The sequence below is a fragment of the Podarcis melisellensis genome (genome assembly GCF_964234715.1).
Source record: "Podarcis melisellensis genome assembly, chromosome: 1".
Lineage (NCBI taxonomy): Eukaryota > Metazoa > Chordata > Lepidosauria > Squamata > Lacertidae > Podarcis > Podarcis melisellensis.
Window position 1 is genome coordinate 11439876 of NC_138528.1, and position 21072 is coordinate 11460947.

A 21072-nucleotide genomic window follows, 5' to 3' on the forward strand; every position below is an offset into this window, starting at 1 on the left:
CCTCTCCAGTTTGAAGGATCTATGAAAGGTCCTGCTTCAAGACCTGGGAGCTGCTACTAGCCAAACGCAATGCTGAGCCAGTGGTTTCTCTTAGCATAGGGTAGCTTCATATGTAATGTTCTCCTGAATTCAGAGTTTATGCTTTGCTATAAAACACAAAATAAATCAGTGTATTGGTGTGCATTGTAAATTAGCACAAGGATTAAAATTAATGAAAAGTTATTTGGAGTGCTAATCTGTGAGCATGTTATTATCTTAAGCTAGTCTAATGCTATCTCTCTCTCTCTCTGTGTGTGTGTGTGTGTGTGTGTGTGTTTTTAATATATGCATGTCCCAGTGTCATCAATATTCGCTCTTTAGAAAGGAAATGAACCATTCTCTAATTTAAAGTCATCAGGTCCAGGCCCTAAATTGGGATCCTGTACCTTTAAGAGTCAAGGCCTTTTTCTTCATTGCAACACCCTAATGGGAACAGACACACCTGGAAAAATCTTGCCTTCTCAGGGTCTGGACCTGCCGGACGTTAATTTCAGTTATCTGTCATATGAATATTTTTGCGTACATCTCTATGCATTCTCAAACCCTCCTTGTTTAATTTTCCTTTAAATTCCTGTACAAAATGAAAGCAGTTGAGCCATATCTGAGACATACAATGAAATTTGTGCACTTTTCTTAAGAAAGAAAAAGAACTATCTAAATTGGTGGAGTTAGGATTATACTAAAAAAGAAAAAAGGTCAGATACTGAGTGCAAATAGAGTGTATCATCCTAGAAGAGGCTTTTCAGTGCTTCTTAAGTAACAACAAGCAATCTGCTCAAAATCTTTAAAGAGAAGGTTAACTTTCATAGAAGTTAGCGTTCCCACCCTGAGAAATCTGAAGGAAGGCATATTTTCTAACAAGAGTTGCAGTTTGCAAAGATCCAGTCCCTGTACTTTCAAGGATCACAGAGAAGGAGGAAATTTCATCAGGTGCAAGGGTATCAGCCACCATGACAGAGTTTTGATGGTTCCTAAGAACTTTTAAAAATAGACAAGTTCCCCCAGGCTCTGGGAACCGGTAGCCTTAATTTTGTGCTTTATCCCAGGTGGGAATTCCCCATTTCAATTTTACTTTTAGTAGCTTTTCTCCTGTGCAGTTTCAACAGATGAAACTGTTCCCACCATCTGGTCTCCATGCCAGGAAAAGCTTCAACTGCCACAGAGCTTTAAAAACGCACTGCAAAAAAGGTCCATAAAGAGGGGAGGTGCGAAGCAGCAACCTTCTTGCCTGAGAAGTGGGGGGACACTGAGTTTTTTCAGTGCTGTAGCAATGCATCTTAACCACCTGCTCATGTTTAATATTCATATTTTACACTTAGCACGAGGAAAGTTCGCTGCTGAACAATTGCTCTATAGTTCTGCCTTAAAGCTGCAGGTGTGCAAGAAAGTTCTGTCCAAATTGGGAGGCTTATATGCAGATTTGCTTTTCAATTAAAAAGCATCTTCTCACTGCCTTCCTCGAGACCTTGCTTGTCCTCAATCATGTCCCTTAAACATTGACCAGGGTTTCATTAATACATTAACGCCCGAGTTTAAAGCAACTTTTAAAAGGTTACTTTCCTTCATTGGCGAGGCGCTTAATGGCACACCAAAGTCATGAGCGCAGATAGAGATGACATTAATTATTTGCCTCACGTTTTCCTTGCTGGGTCAGAATCCCCTAAAATCATTTCAGATGGAGTCTGGGAGAGAATCTTGGAGCCTGGGACAGAGCAGCTGGCCTGGACATGGGCCGATGCCCCAGTTGACAGGTTGTTGGATTAGAAAGAATATCAAAGGCAGCAAGCAAGATTAGGGATAAGTGAACATCTGACAGCAGTTTCCAGCAGGGGAGAACAGATGATAAACAATGGGAATGGGGTACTTGCTCGGGAGAGGAGAGGTGAGAAGGCCATGGGAAAAGTGTGGCGGCAATCTCTAAAGCTCCAGGTTGCTGCACCTCATGAATAGAACAGGAAATAGGATTTGCAGGGACAGATGTGATGAGTGGTGATGAATACATTACAGGCAAAAGAAGGACCAAACTCCGCAAGGTGAGTGATGTCCTTTCCTTGAATTTGCTCGGCGTAATTATGGGAAAGTTTCTGCCTTTCAGAAGGTAGAAAGAAATGACACCAATGCTTGCTTGCTTGCTTAATTACATTATTATCAGTGAAATCCTTATACTTCTAATAGTGTTTTTATCAGCAAGCAATAACCAAAGATGGGTAGGGAAGATTGGTGGGTTTTCATCGGTTGTAGGCTGTGCTTATTTGCAGGTTTATGCATTAAACTGAAACAACAGCAGTGTACAGTCTGAAATAACACAAAATAAGAAAACAGCAGATAACATCTTAAAACAGCTTAAAACTTGCTCAATTAATCTATTTGAGATTTCACCTCCTGGTTTAAGTGATGCCCAGGAGGCAGATTTTTTACTTTTCTCTTTGCTATCATGGTGTTGTTGCCAAAGGAGCAGTTTCATTTGGTGTATGTTCCCTTCTAAGCAATGCTTAAAGGCATGAAAACCCTCTTGGAGGGCTGCGGACCTTATAGTGGCTTCTGTGCATGCTCAAATAAACATAACACAGGGATGTGATATTCATCTGCTGCTTCTGATTCATCTTGATTTGAAGAAAAAAAACCCCACAAAAGAGTTTTCTGCTCATTAGTTTATAGCAGGCATAGGCAAACTCGGCCCTCCAGATGTTTTGGGACTACAACTCCCATCATCCCTGACCATTAGTACTGTTAGCTAGGTATGATGGGAGTTGTGGTCCGAAAACATCTGGAGGGCTGAGTTTGCCTATTCCTGGTTTATAGCTTTTCTTTCAGTTTCTTACACATGTCTAAAGTACTTAACGTGAACATTATACACCATGGGGTGTGTGGCTGGAGAGGCAGAGATATATAAATACCTTATCTTCCAAGGTATCAGAGTGGGCTAGATCCTCAGCCTATATCCCAGGTCTTGATGCATCAGCTTTGTGAAACGAATTTTAGTTCTGGTCAGTGCATGGCTGGCAGGCTGAAGACAGTATGTGTTTTGCCTTGAGTTCCATGGCAGAAAGGAGGAGTGTAAATGAATTGAAAACCAAACCAATACCAGAAGTGCCTGCTGAATCGGAATAATGGTCTATGTAGTCCATTACAGTGGCAGATGAGATGTCTGCGAGAAGCCTGCAAGCCGGACATGAGCGGTGTGAGAAACTCCGATATATAAGCTTAAACCTAGGTTACGGTCACCACAATGGAATGTCTATTTGCTAGTGGGTTAGACTGGATGATTCTATGACTCAACAATATTGTTTGACTGTAGCTTGCTCTTAGAAACCATTCACTTCTCTCAGTACGCAAGAAGGAGAAACCCACACAGTGGAAACGGAAATGGACTAAGGCAGAGGTTTTAAAACCATGGTTGCCAGCCTGGAGCCCAGAAATCTCCACATGGGTGCCATTGGCCGTGTGCCAGTAGCAAAACGCACCTGGTGCCTGGGGAATTTCAAGCACTGGATGTGAGTGCAACACCCTTTACTGCCAGCAACTGCCAGAGGCACAATCGACATAATGCTTGGGAACTCTCTTCCCCCAGCGCTGTTCCAGGATTCTGCGGAACTGGGAATGGTTGTCATATGGAACAAAAATCAAGTCTGCTTGCTTGCTTGCACCCTTCTTTAGACTCTATGGCACAGTGCCCTTTGCGTGCTAACAAAGATGAGGTGAAACCACTCTCTTGGAATATTCTTACTATTTTTATTACAGTGGAACATCGGGTTAAAGGGATGCCACAGAGCCCAGGACTTGCCGATCAGAAGGTCGGCAGTTCAAATCCCCGCGACGGGGTGAGCTCCCGTTGTTCGGTCCCAGCTCCTGTCAGCCTAGCAGTTCGAAAGCACGTCAAAGTGCAAGTAAATAAATAGGTACCACTCTGGCGGGAAGGTAAACGGCATTTCCGTGCGCCGCTCTGGTTCACCAGAAGTGGCTTAGTCATGCTGGCCACATGACCCGGAAGCTGTACGCCGGCTCCCTCGGCCAATAAAGCGAGATGAGCGCAGCAACCCCAGAGTCGGTCACGACTGGACCTAATGGTCAGGGGTACCTTTACCTTTACCTTACCTTGGGTTAAGAACTTAATTTGTTCTGGAGATCCATTCTTAACCTGAAACTGTTCTTAACCTGAAGCACCACTTAAGCTAATGGGGCCTCCTGCTGCCACCGCACCACTGCTGCACGATTTCTGTTCTCATCCTGAAGCAAAGTTCTTAGCCCGAGATAATATTTCTGGGTTAGCGGAGTCTGTAACCTGAAGCGTCTAACCCAAGGTACCACTGTATTTGGTAAACTTACCTAAAAAGCCCTCCAAGCAACATCAAAAATAAACAAGCACTGGAAGGGTGCTTCTGTGCTCTCTATTATGAATTGGTTTCTAAAAGTCTTATTTATAGCGACATCAGAGAAACTAGCCCACCAATGCCGGGTTCTCAGATGAGACTTTGCGGCTAGCTGTTGTTGTTTTTTTAAGCTTATTTAGCTTATTTAGCGACGCAGTCACACGGATGGCGAACTCCGTCCAAATATGATATCATCTGGTGCTGCTTTTGATAATACAAGTTTTTGACCCATTGTTCGTGTCCTATCTTAGAACACTGCAGCATTGCCTCTTTTGTACAAGTTTCTTTCAATATTTTTATCCCTTTTGTCTCCTCAACTTATACCTGTCCATACTCGATTGTTGGTTTTTTCTTTTCGTTTCTTGAATTGTTGGACTACTCTGTTTGTCCTGTTGGTTATACCATTAATTTTTTTTTTTAAAGAGAAAATAAACAAGCACACATCACAAATAGCTTCTGGCCCAGCTACTGCTTTCAACCTTTTAGTGTCTGGGACCGCCACATCTTTGAGGCTTCCTCTTCCCATATGGCCCCTCCCCTCAAATCAAGAATGCCCTCAAGTTTTCTGCTTTGTTTGCCATCATTGCGGGAGGTAGAGACAAGCAGCGCAAGAAGCAAGGCATTCTCAGTCACTGCCCCAGGGTTGTGGGATAGTCTGCCAGAAGAAGTCTGCTGGAGCATGCTCTTGCTAGCCTTCAGGAGGGGCTGCAAAACCCAGCTTTCAAGGAAGGCTTTCAGATGCAGTTGTTGAATAATGTTTCTATTGATGGCTTCTAATCTGCCTGGTGTCTTGCCCTGTTTTGTGGACTTTGTTTATTTGTTGTGAGCAGCTTCGAGCCTAGGTGGGGCTGGGTGGAAAACCCCTAAGTCTGAATGCGCTTACCAACTCCAGGTGGAAGACAAGCCCCTTTACCTCTGTTGCAAAGTGAGTCTGTCTGATTCAGGTGCATACTTGCCTTCAAATGAGCTGGGCTATCTGTGGCAATTAGCATAGGGAAAATATTGTTGTGAGTTTGTGGGTACCAGACCCCTCTAGTCTCTGGATCAGGCAAGTGTTGGAATTTAATCAAGCCAAGCTATCTTCCCATGGTGAGCCATTAAGGGAGATTAGAATTATATAAATGTAGAGTTGGCAGGGACCCAAAGGGTTTTCTAATCCAACCCCCTGCAGTTCAGGAATCTCAGCTAAAGCATACGTGGCCATCCAGCCTCTGCTTTAAAACCTCTAAGGCAGTGTTTCCCAACCTTTGGTCTCCAGCTGTTTATGGACTACAATTCCCATCATCCCTGACCACTGGTCTTGCTAGCTAGGAATGATGGGAGTTGTAGTCCAAAAACAGCTGGAGACCAAAGGTTGGGAAACACTGTTCTAAGGAAGAAGACTCTACAACAGACTTCCTCAAACTTGGCCCTCCAGATGTTTTTGGCCTACAACTCCCATGATCCCTAGCTAGTAGGACCAGTGGTCAGGGATGATGGAAATTGTAGTCTCAAAACATCTGGAGGGCCTAGTATGAGGAAACCTGCTCTACAACCTCCTAAGGAAGACTGTTCCACTGTTGAACAGCTCTTACCGTCAGAAAGTCGTTCCTGATGTTTAGTCAGAATGTCTTTCTTGTAACTTGAAGCCAACAAACTGAAAGTCATTCCAGATAAGACTGGGGGAGACTTTGCTTTTTGAAAAAGCTTATTTTTCTCCCCTACGTCACCAGCTGCCTCCTCCTCCTCCTCCTTCTTTCTTCTTCTTTTCACCCTGAGTTCTTCTAAGTCCATGACACCTTTGATTAAGGCTGTTCTCCAATTGGAGCACTCGCAGGCCAGGGTTTTCCAGTTCTCAGTGTTTATACTACCTTTTTTTTTAGATTTGCCTTGAGAACATCTTTAAACCTCTTTTGTTGTCTGCCAGTATTTTGCTTTCCATTCTTGAGTTTGGAAAAGAGTAGTTGCTTTGGAAGACGATAATCAGGTATCCAAAAAACATGACCAGTCCAACCAAATTGATGTTGAAGAATCATTGCTTTCCCCCCTATGTAACCAGCTGCCACCTGAATGCAGGCACACCCCTCCTCCCATGGCGGCCTTTCCCAACTGTGGCTGCCTCCACGTTAGGGTGTGGAGCCTCCCAAAGGGCAGGGCTGAGAGTGGTCACTCTGATGCCCCATTGTGTGGGACAACCCTGGACGACTGACTAAAAAATCCATGGCCTTCTAAACTGGGAGGTGGTGTTCTTGTTTGTTAGTATGTCATGCATTTTTGTGTTTTTATATTGTAAGATGCCCTGTGATCCTCAAATGAAGGGCAGTGTAGAGATGGAGATGATGATAGGCTCAGTGCAAGATGGCCAATGGGTGGCGCCCTGTCCCTCAACAGGTAAAGCCAGAGTTTGGAGAAGAGAGTTTTTGGAGCAGTGATGTGACTGAGAAGCACAGCATAAACGGACTCTACATTGGGTAACCAGATTAAGATTACCAGATTTCCCCCCCCCAATGAATCCGGGGACACTTTTCAACTTCAATGGATTTTGTATGGGGACTGATTTGTAAATCCGGGGACTGTCTCTGGGAAACGGGGACGTCTGATAACGTTAGACCAGATGCATCACACACACACACACACACAGAGAGAGAGAGAGAGAGCAGGGCTCCTGTATCTTTAATAAAAGCATAGAAGAGGGAATTTCAGGAGGTATAGTTTGCAGTGCACCTACTGAAATTCTATCTTCTGCACAACTGTTAAAGGTGCAGCATCCCTGGCCTGTTGGCCACCTGGTATCCTTAAGCCTACAGATGACTGGAGAGAAACCTAAACCTCATTTAAGCAATGCTGGAAAACACAAATATCATTACATATGCTTTACCAATGGACTGGCTAGATCTGGCGATTCTGTTCCTTTTAAGAATTGAAAGCGGAGTTGCCATCTCAAATGGGGCTTTTTCTTGCACGTCACTGAAGTGATGAGAGGAACCACCAAGGATAGTTCCTCCTTCCGTGTTGCTCTTTGGGGTGGTTCAGACTGGCATGCGCACTGCACGGCTCCTCAACAGCTAAATGTGGAGACATCACCTGTTCTCCAAGAATTCTCAAAGATAGTAGACAAAGGCTCTGAAATTACATCCGCAAGCTCCTTTGGTACACTTGGATGCAGCTCATCAAGCCCTGGAGATCTGCTGTGCTGGTGTTTTATTGGCAGGGATCTCCTAACATCAGGAAGCGTTCAAAACTCTGAGACACATGCAAAACTCCTTACATTCTAAAGTGATACAGGTCATTCTGCCACCCCAGCAGTCTACCACCCCGTTCTTCCTCAGGTGTCGAGATCTAGGTCTGAAAAATGGTGGTGCTGGAGACTGTGAACTCACGTGACATTTAATATGTGATGGAACATTTGTGCTTCCCTGCAAATCACGGATGACAGGTCTTAACAGCTGCTCACCATGATAAAATTAATCAGAAGAAATGTTATGCTTCTAAATACAAGTTGCTGGGGGTAGGGATCATGTCATCATAGAAGTGCAGAGTTGGAAGGGACCCTGAGGACCATCTAGTCCAACTCTTGCAATGCAGCTGCATATTGGTGTTATCAGCACCATCACACTCTGCTTGTGAACTTCTTATATCTCAGGGTTAGGATCTTTTTTGTTTCGGATATTTATCTCCACCTCACCCATCAGGCCAGCTTTGACTGGTGGGTGGGGCTATACACCTGTCAGTCACCTGGTGTCAGGCGATTGATAGGTGGGAAGTCCTGCCCTTCTGTCAAAGTTCATCTGCAGGTTGGGGTCAGCAACCTTTTCCAGCCGTGGGCCGGTCCACCGTCCCTTGGACTGTGTGGTGGTCCGGACTATATTTTGGAAAGAAAAATATGAACAAATTCCTATGCCCTACAAATAACCCAGAGATGCATTTTAAATAAAAGCACACATTCTACTCATGTAAAAACACCAGGCAGGCCCCACAAATAACCCAGAGATGCATTTTAAATAAAAGGACACATTCTCCTCATGTAAAAATACACTGATTCTCGGACCGTCTGTGGGCTGGATTGAGAAGGTGATTGGGCCGCATCCGGCCCACGGGCCTTAGGTTGCCCACTCCTGCCTGCAGGCAGCACCCTGCAGGATTCAACTCTACCCCATCAGGTGATGTCACCCAGTGATATCAACTAACTGGCAGGGGTGTGTGGCCTGGGGAAATCTGCAGTCCCAATTCCAGACATATCTAGTTAGCTGCTGCAGGAAAACAGGATACTGCACTAAACGGACCGTTTTAGAGTGATCTAACAGTGTTGCTCTTAAAGGTAAAAGGTAAAGGGACCCCGACCATTAGGTCCAGTCGCAGACGACTCTGGGGTTGCAGTGCTCATCTCGCTTTACTGGCCAAGGGAGCCGGTGTACAGCTTCTGGGTCATGTGGCCAGCATAACTAAGCCACTTCTGGCGAACCACAGCAGTGCACGGAAATGCCGTTTACCTTCCTGCCGGAGCAGTGCCTGTTTATCTACTTGCACTTTGACGTGCTTTCGAACTGCTAGGTTGGCAGGAGCAGGGACCAAGCAACGGGAGCTTACACCGTCGCGGGGATTCGAACCGCTGACCTTCTGATCAGCAAGTCCTAGGCTCTGTGGTTTAACCCACAGCGCCACCCGCGTCTCCTTACCTGGCCCTTAAGTGATGGGCGTGTGTGAACTGGCTCTCAGTGCAGAAGTATTCTTGTCCTTCGCCCAGCCACTCTATTTATCATCAATAGGTAATGAAAGTTTACCCGTGAACTATTGTTGTCCTCTTTCATAGCATCCTGTCTACTCCAAGTTTAACACATGCACACGGAAACACCGAAACTCACCATCCTTTTAAGCATATGTTTTGTAGGTTCACGATTGGAGAGAGGGAGAGGGCCGCTCGCTATGTTATGTAAGACATAATTTAAAATCTGGGGCTTGGTAGCATCTGTCCATTTTGTATTGATTTTTGCAGGGGACTGGAGGGAGGTGAAAGGTCCTCGTGATTTTTGTAAGAAGTTCCTGTGAGAAAGTCTTCGGGGGAAATCTAAAGATTGTGTGTAAGCCTTGCCTTCCATTAACCCCCTGCTGCTGCTCTTCATCAAGTTATTTTAATGACTTTCAAAGCAAGTGAGCGGAAAATGGCTTCTCTGGAACTTTGAGGAGGCTGAGCTACTAAAACGGTTGTTGCTTTCAAAGTGAAACATACCAATGGGAGGATAGCTTGTTAAAAAGACTTTTGTGATTCTGTTTTAAAATACGGAGATATTTTAAATAAGGCATTATAGTTACAACTCCCACAAAAGTGAAAATCCTCACCTGCTAAATGCTCTATATTAGTGCTTCTCATTCTGGTGGTTCCTTTTTCTCTTTTTAAAAAAGCAATAAGGCTTGGGAGGTTGGTAGAGAGGAATAATGATCTGACCCTGGCAGTTTCTGTCTTCAGGTTTTAGTGGAGAGGTTGGTTGCATATTCTTCAATTCCCCCAGGTTCCACTGGGGGAGTTAGCATAGAGCTTCTACTTGTTCATTTTCCTCTGCCTTCCCTATAAAATATCATCTCTCTTAGCCATTATTTTGAGTTGTGAATTGCACAGAGTGCTTTGGCGCACCAGTGTAGTAAACATGGGTAAATGGTGTTTATTTTAAGGTCTCTTTCTCCACACTACAGTCACATCGCTGCTTGCTTTCCCCTTTTCATAGAGGGAAGGGTTGGGCCAGGATTGACTGTGGATGTTTCGGTAGAAAGCTGGCTATTGCTGGAAGATTTTTCCCTTGGGAAATAGAAGTGGGGGACCCAACTCAGTGCACCCTAGTTTACCTGCAACCTCACACAATTATTTTATGAGCATCATTCAGGCTTCATTGTGCGGCATGTAGGAAGTGTTGGACTGTTCCCAGAATGCATAGCTGGGGCCTGTCTTTTTTATTATTTTTTAAGCAAATTAATTATTGGGGAAAGGGCCGTAGCTCAATGGTAGAGCATCTGCGGAAGATCTGTGGCTGAATTCCCCTTCAGAAACCTCGGAGAGCCGATACCAGCCAGTGTAAACGGCACTCAGCTAGGTGGACCTAGTATTCTCACTCTCTGTAAGGCAGCTCCCTATCTGCAATGCGCTCTACCTGGGGCTACCTTTGAAGGTGACCCGGAAACTACAACTAATCCAGAATGCGACGGCAAGACTGGTGACTGGGAGTGGCCGCCGAGACCATATAACACCGGTCCTGAAAGACCTACATTGGCTCCCAGGACGTTTCCGAGCACAATTCAAAGTGTTGGTGTTGACTTTTGGAGCCCTAAATGGCCTTGGCCCAGTATATTTGAAGGAGCGTCTCCACCCCCATCGTTCAGCCTGGACACTGAGGTCCTCCTCCGAGAGTCTTCTGATGGTTCCTCACTGCGAGAAACAAAGTTACAGGGAACCAGGCAGAGGGCCTTCTCGGTAGTGGCGCCTGCCCTGTGGAAAGCCCTCCCATCTGATTTCAAGGAAGTAAACAACTATCTGACTTTTAGAAGACAGCTGAAGGCAGCCCTGTCTATGGAAGTTTCTAATGTTTGGGAAACCCAGCCAGATGGGCAGGGTATAAAGAATATTTTTTATTTTTATCATCCCTTATTAAAAAATGAGCCATATAACACTAAGCGGTATAACGTCTACCTTTCGGCTCTTTTCTTTTACTGAAGCGCCAAGTTGCTCCCCCCCCTCCCCCGGAATCAATTTGCGCCAGTTCCAGTTGCCTCACATCTGCATCCCAGGTTATAACCTTAAATGCAGTTGCTGACCTAGCAGTAAACTGAAGGTAGCAGGAAAAGCCGTAGCTTTGACCCCTGAACCTATCAGCTTTCCTAGTGCCGGCGACATATCCTCCCCCCTTTCAGGTATCAAGTTCAGCCTACTACTGTCTGCTTGCTTGAGGAAAAGAGTGGGCTTTATAGGCAGAATGCAATTGCTTTGGATGACAAAGCAATATATAGAGGCATTCTGTGCCTCCCTTCTAAGGAGCTTAAGATGGTATACTTGGTTCCCTTCCTTTCTGTTTTATCCTCACAGCAATCCCATAAGGAAGGTTAACTGAGAGATCGTGACTGGCTCAAAGGCCACTCGTTTAGCTTTGTGGCTGGGTCGGGGATTTGAACCCAGGTCTCCCTGGCCCAAGCCTGACACTTTCTCTCCACTTCCACATGCTGGCAGAAATAACTCATCTATTTAAAATTTGGTGGCATTGGTTGCCTCATCACAAAGTAAATCAAGGGTTTATAAATTCCAGGAGTAAAAGCTGTGTCAGTTTGTGCCTACATATCCAGCTCATGATGCTGCCCTAACAATAAAGGGAAACTTTGCAGATTTTAGCTTACCTGTCCTCGGAGCTGATGGGTTTGAAATAAACATAGTGGCCTGGCCCCCTGTATCACATGAACAGCTGAAGAAGTGAATGCACTTCTCAAATGTTTGTTTTGCCTCCTAATGGGTAAAAACGACACCTTTTGAACAGTAAAACTATACTGTCTTCACCATCTGGATGCAGTTTCATTACAGTCTCCTGCCAAAATATAACCCTCGCTTTGAAGACTAAAATGGATACGGTTTGTAAAAATTACAGTGCGACTTTTGGATTGTGTACCATTCTTGGGAGGGTGGGGGGAGATAGTTTCTACTCGTCCCTGGACTGGTTGATTTAAATGTCTTTAGTTCAAGGTAGCCAACTTACAGCTGAGATACAAACAGGATTCATTCTTGGTGCCTGAAGCAGAAAATACCAATTAAACCCTCTTTGGTGGTATAACATGAATACAACAGCAAGTGAAAATAATAATGGCAGCCTTAAATCTGTTTACTGAGGCTGGCTGCCTCACCTTGCCCAATGGTAGAGCCGGCTATGATGCTTAACAACTCAGGTGAGGAGCGAGGTAGATGCAGAGATGAGTGGGGTTTTTCTTATAGCAGCCTGATTTCATCCATCCCCCCTGAAGTTTGGGGTTGTCCTCAAACACCTCAGAGCTCCCAATGGACACTGGGAAGCGCAGTATCACAGCTGAAGATAACAGTCTCATCCAATTATTCAGTACCAACAGTCATCTGTTTACTGATCACATTCGCATCCCACTCTTCCTCCAAGGAGCTCAGGGTGGTATTATATGGGGATTATCCCATATTGCCCTCATGGAAACCCCGAGAAGTTTAGATTAGCTGGACAGGCAAGGTTGTCAAGAGAGGTAGGCAGATGTTTGAGCTCAGGGCCAAGTCTAGTGCTGTGTCTGCCACACCAGACGTCCTCTCCATAGTTTTGGGAAACGTCTTTTGAAAGGGGAGCCATATTTTTCACCCACTTCAGGGGGTGTTGGAATGCCATTCTTCTTGCAACGGGGCGTAGAAAGGAGCTCAGTTCAGTTTGTTCCGTAGAAATCTGTGCAAGCCCAAACGTGCTGCCTCTGTTTTGCGATGTACAATTTATGTTGATAATTCCGATTTCACAATATCGCATGGAGAATAGACTTGTGTGCTTCCTTTCAAAATCCCCTCCTGGTTTTAAGCAGCAATTGGCACAGAGGGCAAAGCCTTGTTTTCTCTTCCTCGTTAATTCTGTTTACACGAAGGCCATGCTCAAAGTGATGCCCTAAAACGGGGCTAATTGAAACAATGCAGGGGTGGAGGCATGCAAATGGAAATGCACACTAACGAATCGCGCCAAGTTCAGATTGACCTAGAGGTAAAGAGCGTGCCAGGGCATTGCCATAGTCACTGGAGATGTTAGCTATTGACTTCACATGACAGTAGCCGGCATTAATAATGCAGCTAACAAAAAGAAAAAGAAAAAATCCAATCCAACAACCCCAAATTATGAAATCTCCCGTCATCTTTTCTTGCAAACCACATGGATGTGAAATCAATTTCCATTAAGCTAAAATGGAAAATGGATAAACAAAGTGGGAGCGAAAAGTGCAGCAGACAAGGAGATGGTTCATGTTGAGAATGATGGTTAAGCATCTTCCTCTTGTTTTTGTGTGGCTAGCACAGCTTGGCTTAGGGAGAAAGGTTGTCTGCCCTATACTGTGTCAGACCCATTGGTTCATCCAGTCCAGAATGGGGACCCTGTCTGCACTGATAGTAGTCAAAGCTTTCCCAGCCTCCCTACCTGAGAGGTTTTTAACTGGAAATGCCAGGGGTTGAATCTGGGCCCACCTGAATGAAAAGCAAGTGTTTTGCTATTGAGCTTGGAGACAGTACATGTTGCAGATCATTTTCAAATGTAGATAGCTCAGTTTGTTACAGCCTAGTGCTGATAACACCAAGGTTGCAGAAGTTCCATCCCCATATGGAACAGCTCCATATTGCTGCATTGCAAGGTGTTAGGTTAGATCAGTGTTTCCCAACCTTTTTTGGGCAAAGGCACACTTGTTTCATGAAAAAAATCTCGAGGCACACCACCATTAGAAAATGTTAAAAAAATTAACTGTGTGCCTATATTGACTATATATAAAGTAACTCTCTTTAATAGGCATCAAATAAACACAAAGAAAGTATTTTATAATTACTTTATTATGAAATAGGACGCACCTACTTTTTTTGGGGGGGGAAATAAAGGAAATTTTTTTTCCCTTTATTTCCCCCCCCCCAAACCAGGTCGGGGAACAGTGGGATGGCGGTGCTGCGCCTCCCTGCTGTCCCCGAGCTTGTGGGGCTGGCCCATGTCTGCCTGGCGCGAGGGGCGCTCTGCTTCAGGGCGCCCCGCGCGTCGGGCGGCAGGCTACAGTCCGCAGCATGGGGAACCCTCTGTTTCAGGGCGCCCCACGCGCCCCCGGGTGCGCAAGGCTTGCCGACACCAGCGCGGAGCACGGGGCGTCCTCCAAAGGGCGCCCCGTGCTCCGTGCTGCCGGCTGCCGCCCGCAAGCCTTGCGCTCCCGCCGCCCGACTCGCCCGCCTCCCTCCCACGGCACACCAGGCAACGTCTCGCGGCACACTAGTGTGCCGCGGAACACCGGTTGGGAAACACTGGGTTAGATGATCCTCAGGGTCCCTTTCAACTCTGATTCCTTTAACTAAGAACCTGATTGCCATAGAGGGAGCACCTTCATACCTTGCCTTTAAAGATCTAATGGCAAGATCTTTTTCTGAGTTTATGCAGGGCGGTGGTGGTGGGGAGTAGTATTTTGCAGTCTTTTGGAGCAGGGCCTTCTCAGTTGTGGCATCCATGTTATGGCACCCTCTCCCTAAGTAGGCCAACCAGTTTAGCATTGCTTGTGGGTAACAGACAGGTGGAAACATGTTTTTTAAACAGGCCTTTGGAAATGGGTTTCTACGAAAGAGATGCTGCCAGAGGCTTTTCCGTTGTTTCAGCTATTTGCGCGCCGGGGGACGGGGAGAGAACGTGCATGCAAAACATGGATCCACTTGATTACATCACATTTAAATGTTCAAATGCACAAACTGGTTGCAGTAAATGAAATAAACAAGCCTGTTGTTTACTTTGCAAACCCTGAAAAGTCGAGCAGTTCCTAATGAGGGGCTATGTTTTGCATCGGTGGAGGCTACTGTCACAGAGCAAGCCAGCAGTAAATCACACACTGCTCAAAGTTGGCGCTAACTCTTCATTAGCAAAAACATGGTCTTCCCAGACTTGGCTGAGTTTCAGGCCTAATGAGCACAGCTGCCCATCCCCGGCAGGTCTTACTCCCTGAATCAGTTGCCGAGACTGAGAGTCCCCAACTCTCCACAGCCATCTAAGGCCCCTCCTCTTCAGGGCTTTTTCAGGCAATCAGAGACTGCACCTGCATGCAGCCTGCCACTGCTACGCCCATTTCAGCCCTCTTCTGATTCTGGGAGACATGGGAGAGGGGAGCTTGTCTTAGCAGGAGGGGGAGACCCCCCGTGACTCTTACCCAGCCTAATTCATCTCTGCCTCTTGACCTCCCTCTTCCCACTTGCTTGCTTCATATTCTGATTCTGGACTTCTCTCTCCCACAGACTCTCCCAGCTCACTAAGCCCTGTCACCTCTTCAGCTTCCGACATTTCTTCCTCCCAGTCTGCTCCCTCTTCTCCTACTGACCACTCGTTGTCATCCCACCACCACTCCCTGGCCTCTGAGCCTTCGTCCCTTGATGGTTCCCCAGCCGGTGCCTCCCCCCGTTCCTCTCTGCCCCGCCAGTCCATGACAGCTACTGACTTGCTCCCCCATAAGTTGAGACACAAGCAAAGAGATCTTAATACTGTCGCTAACATTTTTCAGTTGTTTCTTCCAAGTAACAGGCAGAGGTTGGGATGCATAATAATGGTTGCAGTAGTTGCAGTTGTAGGGCTATGTTAGGGGCCCTACAAGACACCCCCCCCACACACACACACAAACCAGTGGATTCCCATTTGTCCATCTCTTCATCATTCTATGAATATGCAGGTTTGTTGAACAGGAGAAAGATAAATCAGTGCCACGAACTTGCCCATTTCTTGATAAAAATCACTATAAGCACAGTTGGATTTATTGTTCTGCAAAGTACACAGAGTCATATAACCATTGGCAACTGTTTACCTGGAATTAATAATTAGCAGCCTTCATAGCGGATTCTTAGCAAAGAGCCAGGCATTTGGCACAATAGAAACTCGGCTGCATAGAGCCGAGTTCAAATTGTATTACACAAGGACAATGGCAGCAAATGGCAGTCATTTGAGTTTCTGCCACAGCAAACAATGGGATGCTGGACACTTTCATTTGTTTATTGCATTATTTATTTGGACAGGTGCAAGCTGCCCATGCAAAATTGAATCTTGCTCCTAGATATTCCTTTGCAAAGCTTTGTTGGATCAGTACATAGGGATAAGCGAAAACATGCATATCCTAGCAGACTCTAAATCTATTTATGTCTTCATTATTGTAGATTAAACAGTCCACAAAAGTGGAAAGCTCTGTCTCTGTAGTGTGCTACTAAATGAAACTGTTTGGGCCAGGTACAGTTATGAGTTTTCTGGAAAACTTTAGAATTGGGAATTTTTCTGCAAATTTTTACATTACCTTATGCAAATTTGGATAGGATAATTTACGTTGGAAAGCTTCCAGCTTTCTTCGGAAAATCTTCTGAAGGCCTAGCTTAGTGATCTAATCTAGCACGTATATTTTTCTTGTATTTGGTAAAGAAAGATAAGCACTTTGAAATTGTGCCAGGCTTATGTAACACAGCAAGCCTGCAATTTAACACAGGGATTATGTTCCAGGGATCACACCTAAAGCCAAAATCGCATATAGTGAAAACACATTGGGTTCAATGGCAGGTGGGATTGCCAAAGTCTGTATTTGCACCCAAAAGTAATCTACTTGTGTTTTCTTCGCTGCTGCATGGAATAATGCATGAACCAGACCTTTGGCTTTAGTAAGTAAAGCATTTTTAACTTATTTAAGGTCTGTTCATTGGCAGAGGGATAGAGAGAAGTCGGGGCAAGAGCTTTAAAGCAGACTAAACGGGATTTGGAAAAGAGTTTAACAACTTATATTCCATGCTATACTGTTGCCTAATTCTGAGAGTGTTTTTAACCCTGCTGAGTGCTCTCTCCCACTGGAGAGTGCAAATCCCCGCATTTTGAAAGAAAATACACCCCCTGCAATTACCTGAAGCCTATTTGGAAGGTTGTGGGGGTTGTGGGATGGGGTGAATCTGTGCAGGGAGTGAGCAGGCTTGAACCCCACATTGTTCAGGAGGGACCCCCTGTCTGCCAAAGAGTCTTTTCAGGGGTCACAAGTGATATCTGGGCAAAGGGGGATGAGGGGGAAGCTTTCCCTCTGTGAATACCCTTAACGTATCTTAGGATCCAAGCCTGCATATTTAACTAAATGCATCCCCCCCCCAATGACATCTCCTTATAGATTTGGTCAGTTTTAACTGCTTTTAGAGCTGCTTACGTTTGAGGAGAGTTTCTCCTAGGATGAGCAACCACTTTGTAATTAGCCCTGTGGAAATGTCATATGAACCAGCCATTGGACAAACAGTCAGTGTCAACAGCAGCAAAAAGCCTAGTTAAACTTTTCGAAGTTATCCAAGGCAATGTTGCAGTCGCCTAATCCCCACCAACTGTTCTGTGTTCAGTTGCCTTGACAAATTCCGTATATAAGCCTTCAGGCCTGCCTTTGTTGTGTTGCATCTTCAGCCACCCAGCGACTCAGTTTCATCCTTTTTCTTTTTCTCTCACCTGGCTTAAGGTTTTCAACATGCTGCCGAATGAGCCTTGTTCACACATTGCGACAATTTATTTATGTGAAGTATTTCTTAGCTGCTGTTCATCAAAAGATGAACCAGGGCGTTGTGCAAAAGGGTGAATGAAATTCTGCCTATGTACAGATACGATTTTAAACCAACAAATAAACATAACACAATGAAACAAGGAGCCTTTTGCCACCCGAGGCCCTTCTCCCTCTGCTTCCTTTGAGGGAGTTGAGCATGGTGGCAATGCAAGAATAGGCCTTTTTGGTGGTGGCTTCCCACTTGTACAGAGCTCTCTCCCGGAAAGCAAGCCTGGTGCTAAATGCTAAAATATTGCTGTAGATTCAGATCATTAATCTGAAGGGCAGTGAGTGAGCGGGTTTCGGCCTGTTTCGGTGCTCATTTTCCTAAAAGGATTTGCCCTTTTATAATTAATCTTGGATGAGCATGCTTAGCTGTTGTGCTTTATATGGGTTTTTTAAGCTTTATGTTGTAAATTGCTTTGGAAAACTCCTTGGTGTGAAATGGCAAATAAATGAATAAAAACTCAAAGGCTGAAAATAGGTTATAGCGTAATTCCAGAAAATACAGGGGTAACATGTGACTTATTTCCTTCATTCTCACAAGGACTAGATGGTGAGAAATGAAGCCTAGAGTAGGTACATGGCCTGTTTTATGTGCAACCATGATAAGGTGCTCTCTTGCCATTGGTCATCCAGCTGGGAATTTTTAAAGGAGACCAAGTAGGTCAACAGAAGCTAGGATGGTGGTTCTAGACCCCGTGAAGTCCAGTATCTCTCCCCCAGTGGCACCAGTTCCCCACCCTCCCCCTCACCCCCCAGCCCCAGCATTGCTTTCCCTTTACCACCATAGTTGGTAGGCAAAATATTCTAAACTGATCAAATGTATTTATTGTAACACTAGTTCTATGCCACCTCTGTGCCAAATACAAACCGTTTCCAACATAAGCTACAATAGCATTAAAACCTGTATGGAACAATTGATTGATTGATTGAAGACCATCATACTGTACTAATTGTTAGGGATGGCTTTTTTGTTTTGCAGAATGGCATTTCAAAGAAATGGGATTTCATGAGGACACATGACAGGTAAATTTTGCAGCATTTTTTTCTTTTACATATTCCTTCAACCAATCAATTTTCTCTCTCATCTTATCTGTCTGTCTGTCTGTCTGTCTGTCTGTCTGTCTATCTATCTATCTATCTATCTATCTATCTATCTATCTATCTATCTCTATCTATCATCTATCTATCTATCTATCTATCTATCTATCTATCATCTATCTATCATCTATCTATCTATCTATCTCTATCATCTATCTATCTATCTATCTATCTATCTATCTATCTATCTATCTATCTATCTATCTATCATCTATCTATCCACTTAACAGTCTTATAGCACTTCTGATTGTTCCCATTCATCATCCTTTGTATACCAAACCCTCTAAGGTGAGCCGGTTGTCCTATAAGGCCTGGCATAAACTAAGAGTTAGAGAGAGAGTATTGCTTTAAGGACATTTGGTGAATTCACAGCAGAGGCAAAATTCAAACCAGAGATTTCCTGAATTATAGTTCAGTCTCTTAACCAGTTTGATCTAATCCATGCATTCATTTGGTTGCGTACAAACAGCAAATCTCTGTGAAAGGTCTGGCACTTACACCATCCTCTCAAAGGGGAACAGTGTATCAGGAAGGAGGTTTCAGCTAGACTAGAAGAGATTTATGTGTTTGGGTTTGGGCTGATATGTTGGTTTTAGCCATACAGGGAAATTCAAAACATGGCTATGCATTCAAGCATACCATCCACCCACACCCCCAATGTTCGTTCTGACGCAGTACATTTTCTATATGAACCATTCCTCATTCCCCTCCTAATAGTTTGAATTGGCTTTCTGGGCCAAATCAGATGTGATATTAATAGACTAATAGATTGGGGCTGCATCACACGGAGAGGGTAAGTTTAACCCTTCCCGGCTGCATTCCTATTGAACCCCCTCCCCCCACTGCTGTTAGGCATATGCTGTATTGAAAAAAAGCTTTCCCCCGCCTCCCACGCATCTATTATTAAATTTCAAAAGCCCTGACGTGTTTCCAAGTGATGCATTTAGTGTCACGTCTAGTTTGACCCTTGGTGTAGACTGTTTGTATGCCCACAGAGGAAGGGAGTTCCAAGCCAGGGAACACACTTCAAAAACATCACTGTTCAGCTTGGAGAAGAGAGGCCAGTCTCCAGAGGTTTCCTTTGGGGGATTAGAGAGATCAGTGAATTGCTGGAAATGCAGTACCTCGCTACGCCTTGCTGTTCTCGAACATAATAACTTCATAAATTGTTTCTCCAGCATATAACACTTCATAAGTATTGCGGCTATGATACCTAGCAGCCTTTTAAAGGAGGGGGGATTACAGAGAAAAGCTCACTAAATATGTTTTCTAGAAGGGCTGGGTGGGTTTTGTTTTTTGTTTTTGCAATTATAGTTTTTAAAGGACTTTTTCACAGGACGTTTTTAAAATAGCTGCTTGCTGTTTTACATGATTGCATAAGGTGCACATGTCACACCAGTCATCTCTGGTCACAAAACATTTGTTGCCTTCACATGTGCAGCAGCTGTCATCCTGCAACTTTTTTTGTGTGTGACTACAGAGCACAGCATTCAACCGTGAGCGTGCCAAGCCATCTTGCTCTGCACTGCAGCCTTTCTACCATCGTAGGAATACAAAGGGCTTCTTCACCCCAAGCCCCTAAGCTTGTCATCCGGAACTGCTAGTGCAGAGATCAATTTTATTTTGGGGTAGAACTCACTGTGGATGCCTCCTGCGCTGCAAGCCTCTTGCGCTCTTTTTTTATTTATTTCTTGGCTTGACCAGTTTCGTAATCTGCCCTTTCTCAAACGTGCAGCACGCATGGGGGTCGCCCGATTTGCTTATCCTGGCAACATACCCAGATCCTTCAACCGTTCCTCATAAGACTTGGTTTCCAGACGTTTGATCATCTTGGTTCCTGGTACGGTCTAACCAAAGTAGAATAGAGTAGGACCAGCACTTCCTTGATCTGGATACTACTGTTGAGGCAACCTAGAATAGCACTAGCTTTTTTTTCTTTTCTTTTCTTTTTGCTGCTGCATCACACTGTTGACTCGTGTTAAGCTTGTGGTCCACTAAGACCCCTAGATCCTTTTCTCATGTTGAAAGCAGTCAATTCCAGGCATTAGAGGAAGGATTGTGGATGACGGGCGAACCGTTCTGGCCTCTAATACAGATGCTCCATGCACTGAACAAGCAACATAATGCTCACATATTAACTCAACTCCCTTGCATTACAAAGCTATACATGCCACCGGCATTGAAAACTCATGTTCATTTCATTGGCGCCTATGCAAAAGACGTTGCTCCTCTCGGTCAAATTGGCTGTGGCTAATGATGTTGAGATTTGAATTACTGAAACCATTGTACCACATTTTTT

At 44.8% G+C, this 21072-nt stretch overlaps 1 protein-coding gene across 1 annotated transcript in view; it reads left to right on the plus strand.

Moving 5' to 3' along the window:
- NUDT14 (nudix hydrolase 14) overlaps nt 1-21072 on the plus strand; it is a 52854-nt gene that overhangs the window by 5362 nt on the left and 26420 nt on the right. The window contains exon 2 of the mRNA XM_081915362.1: nt 18655-18698. Coding sequence (XP_081771488.1) covers nt 18655-18698 — 44 coding nt within the window. The remainder of the gene's footprint in view (nt 1-18654; nt 18699-21072) is intronic.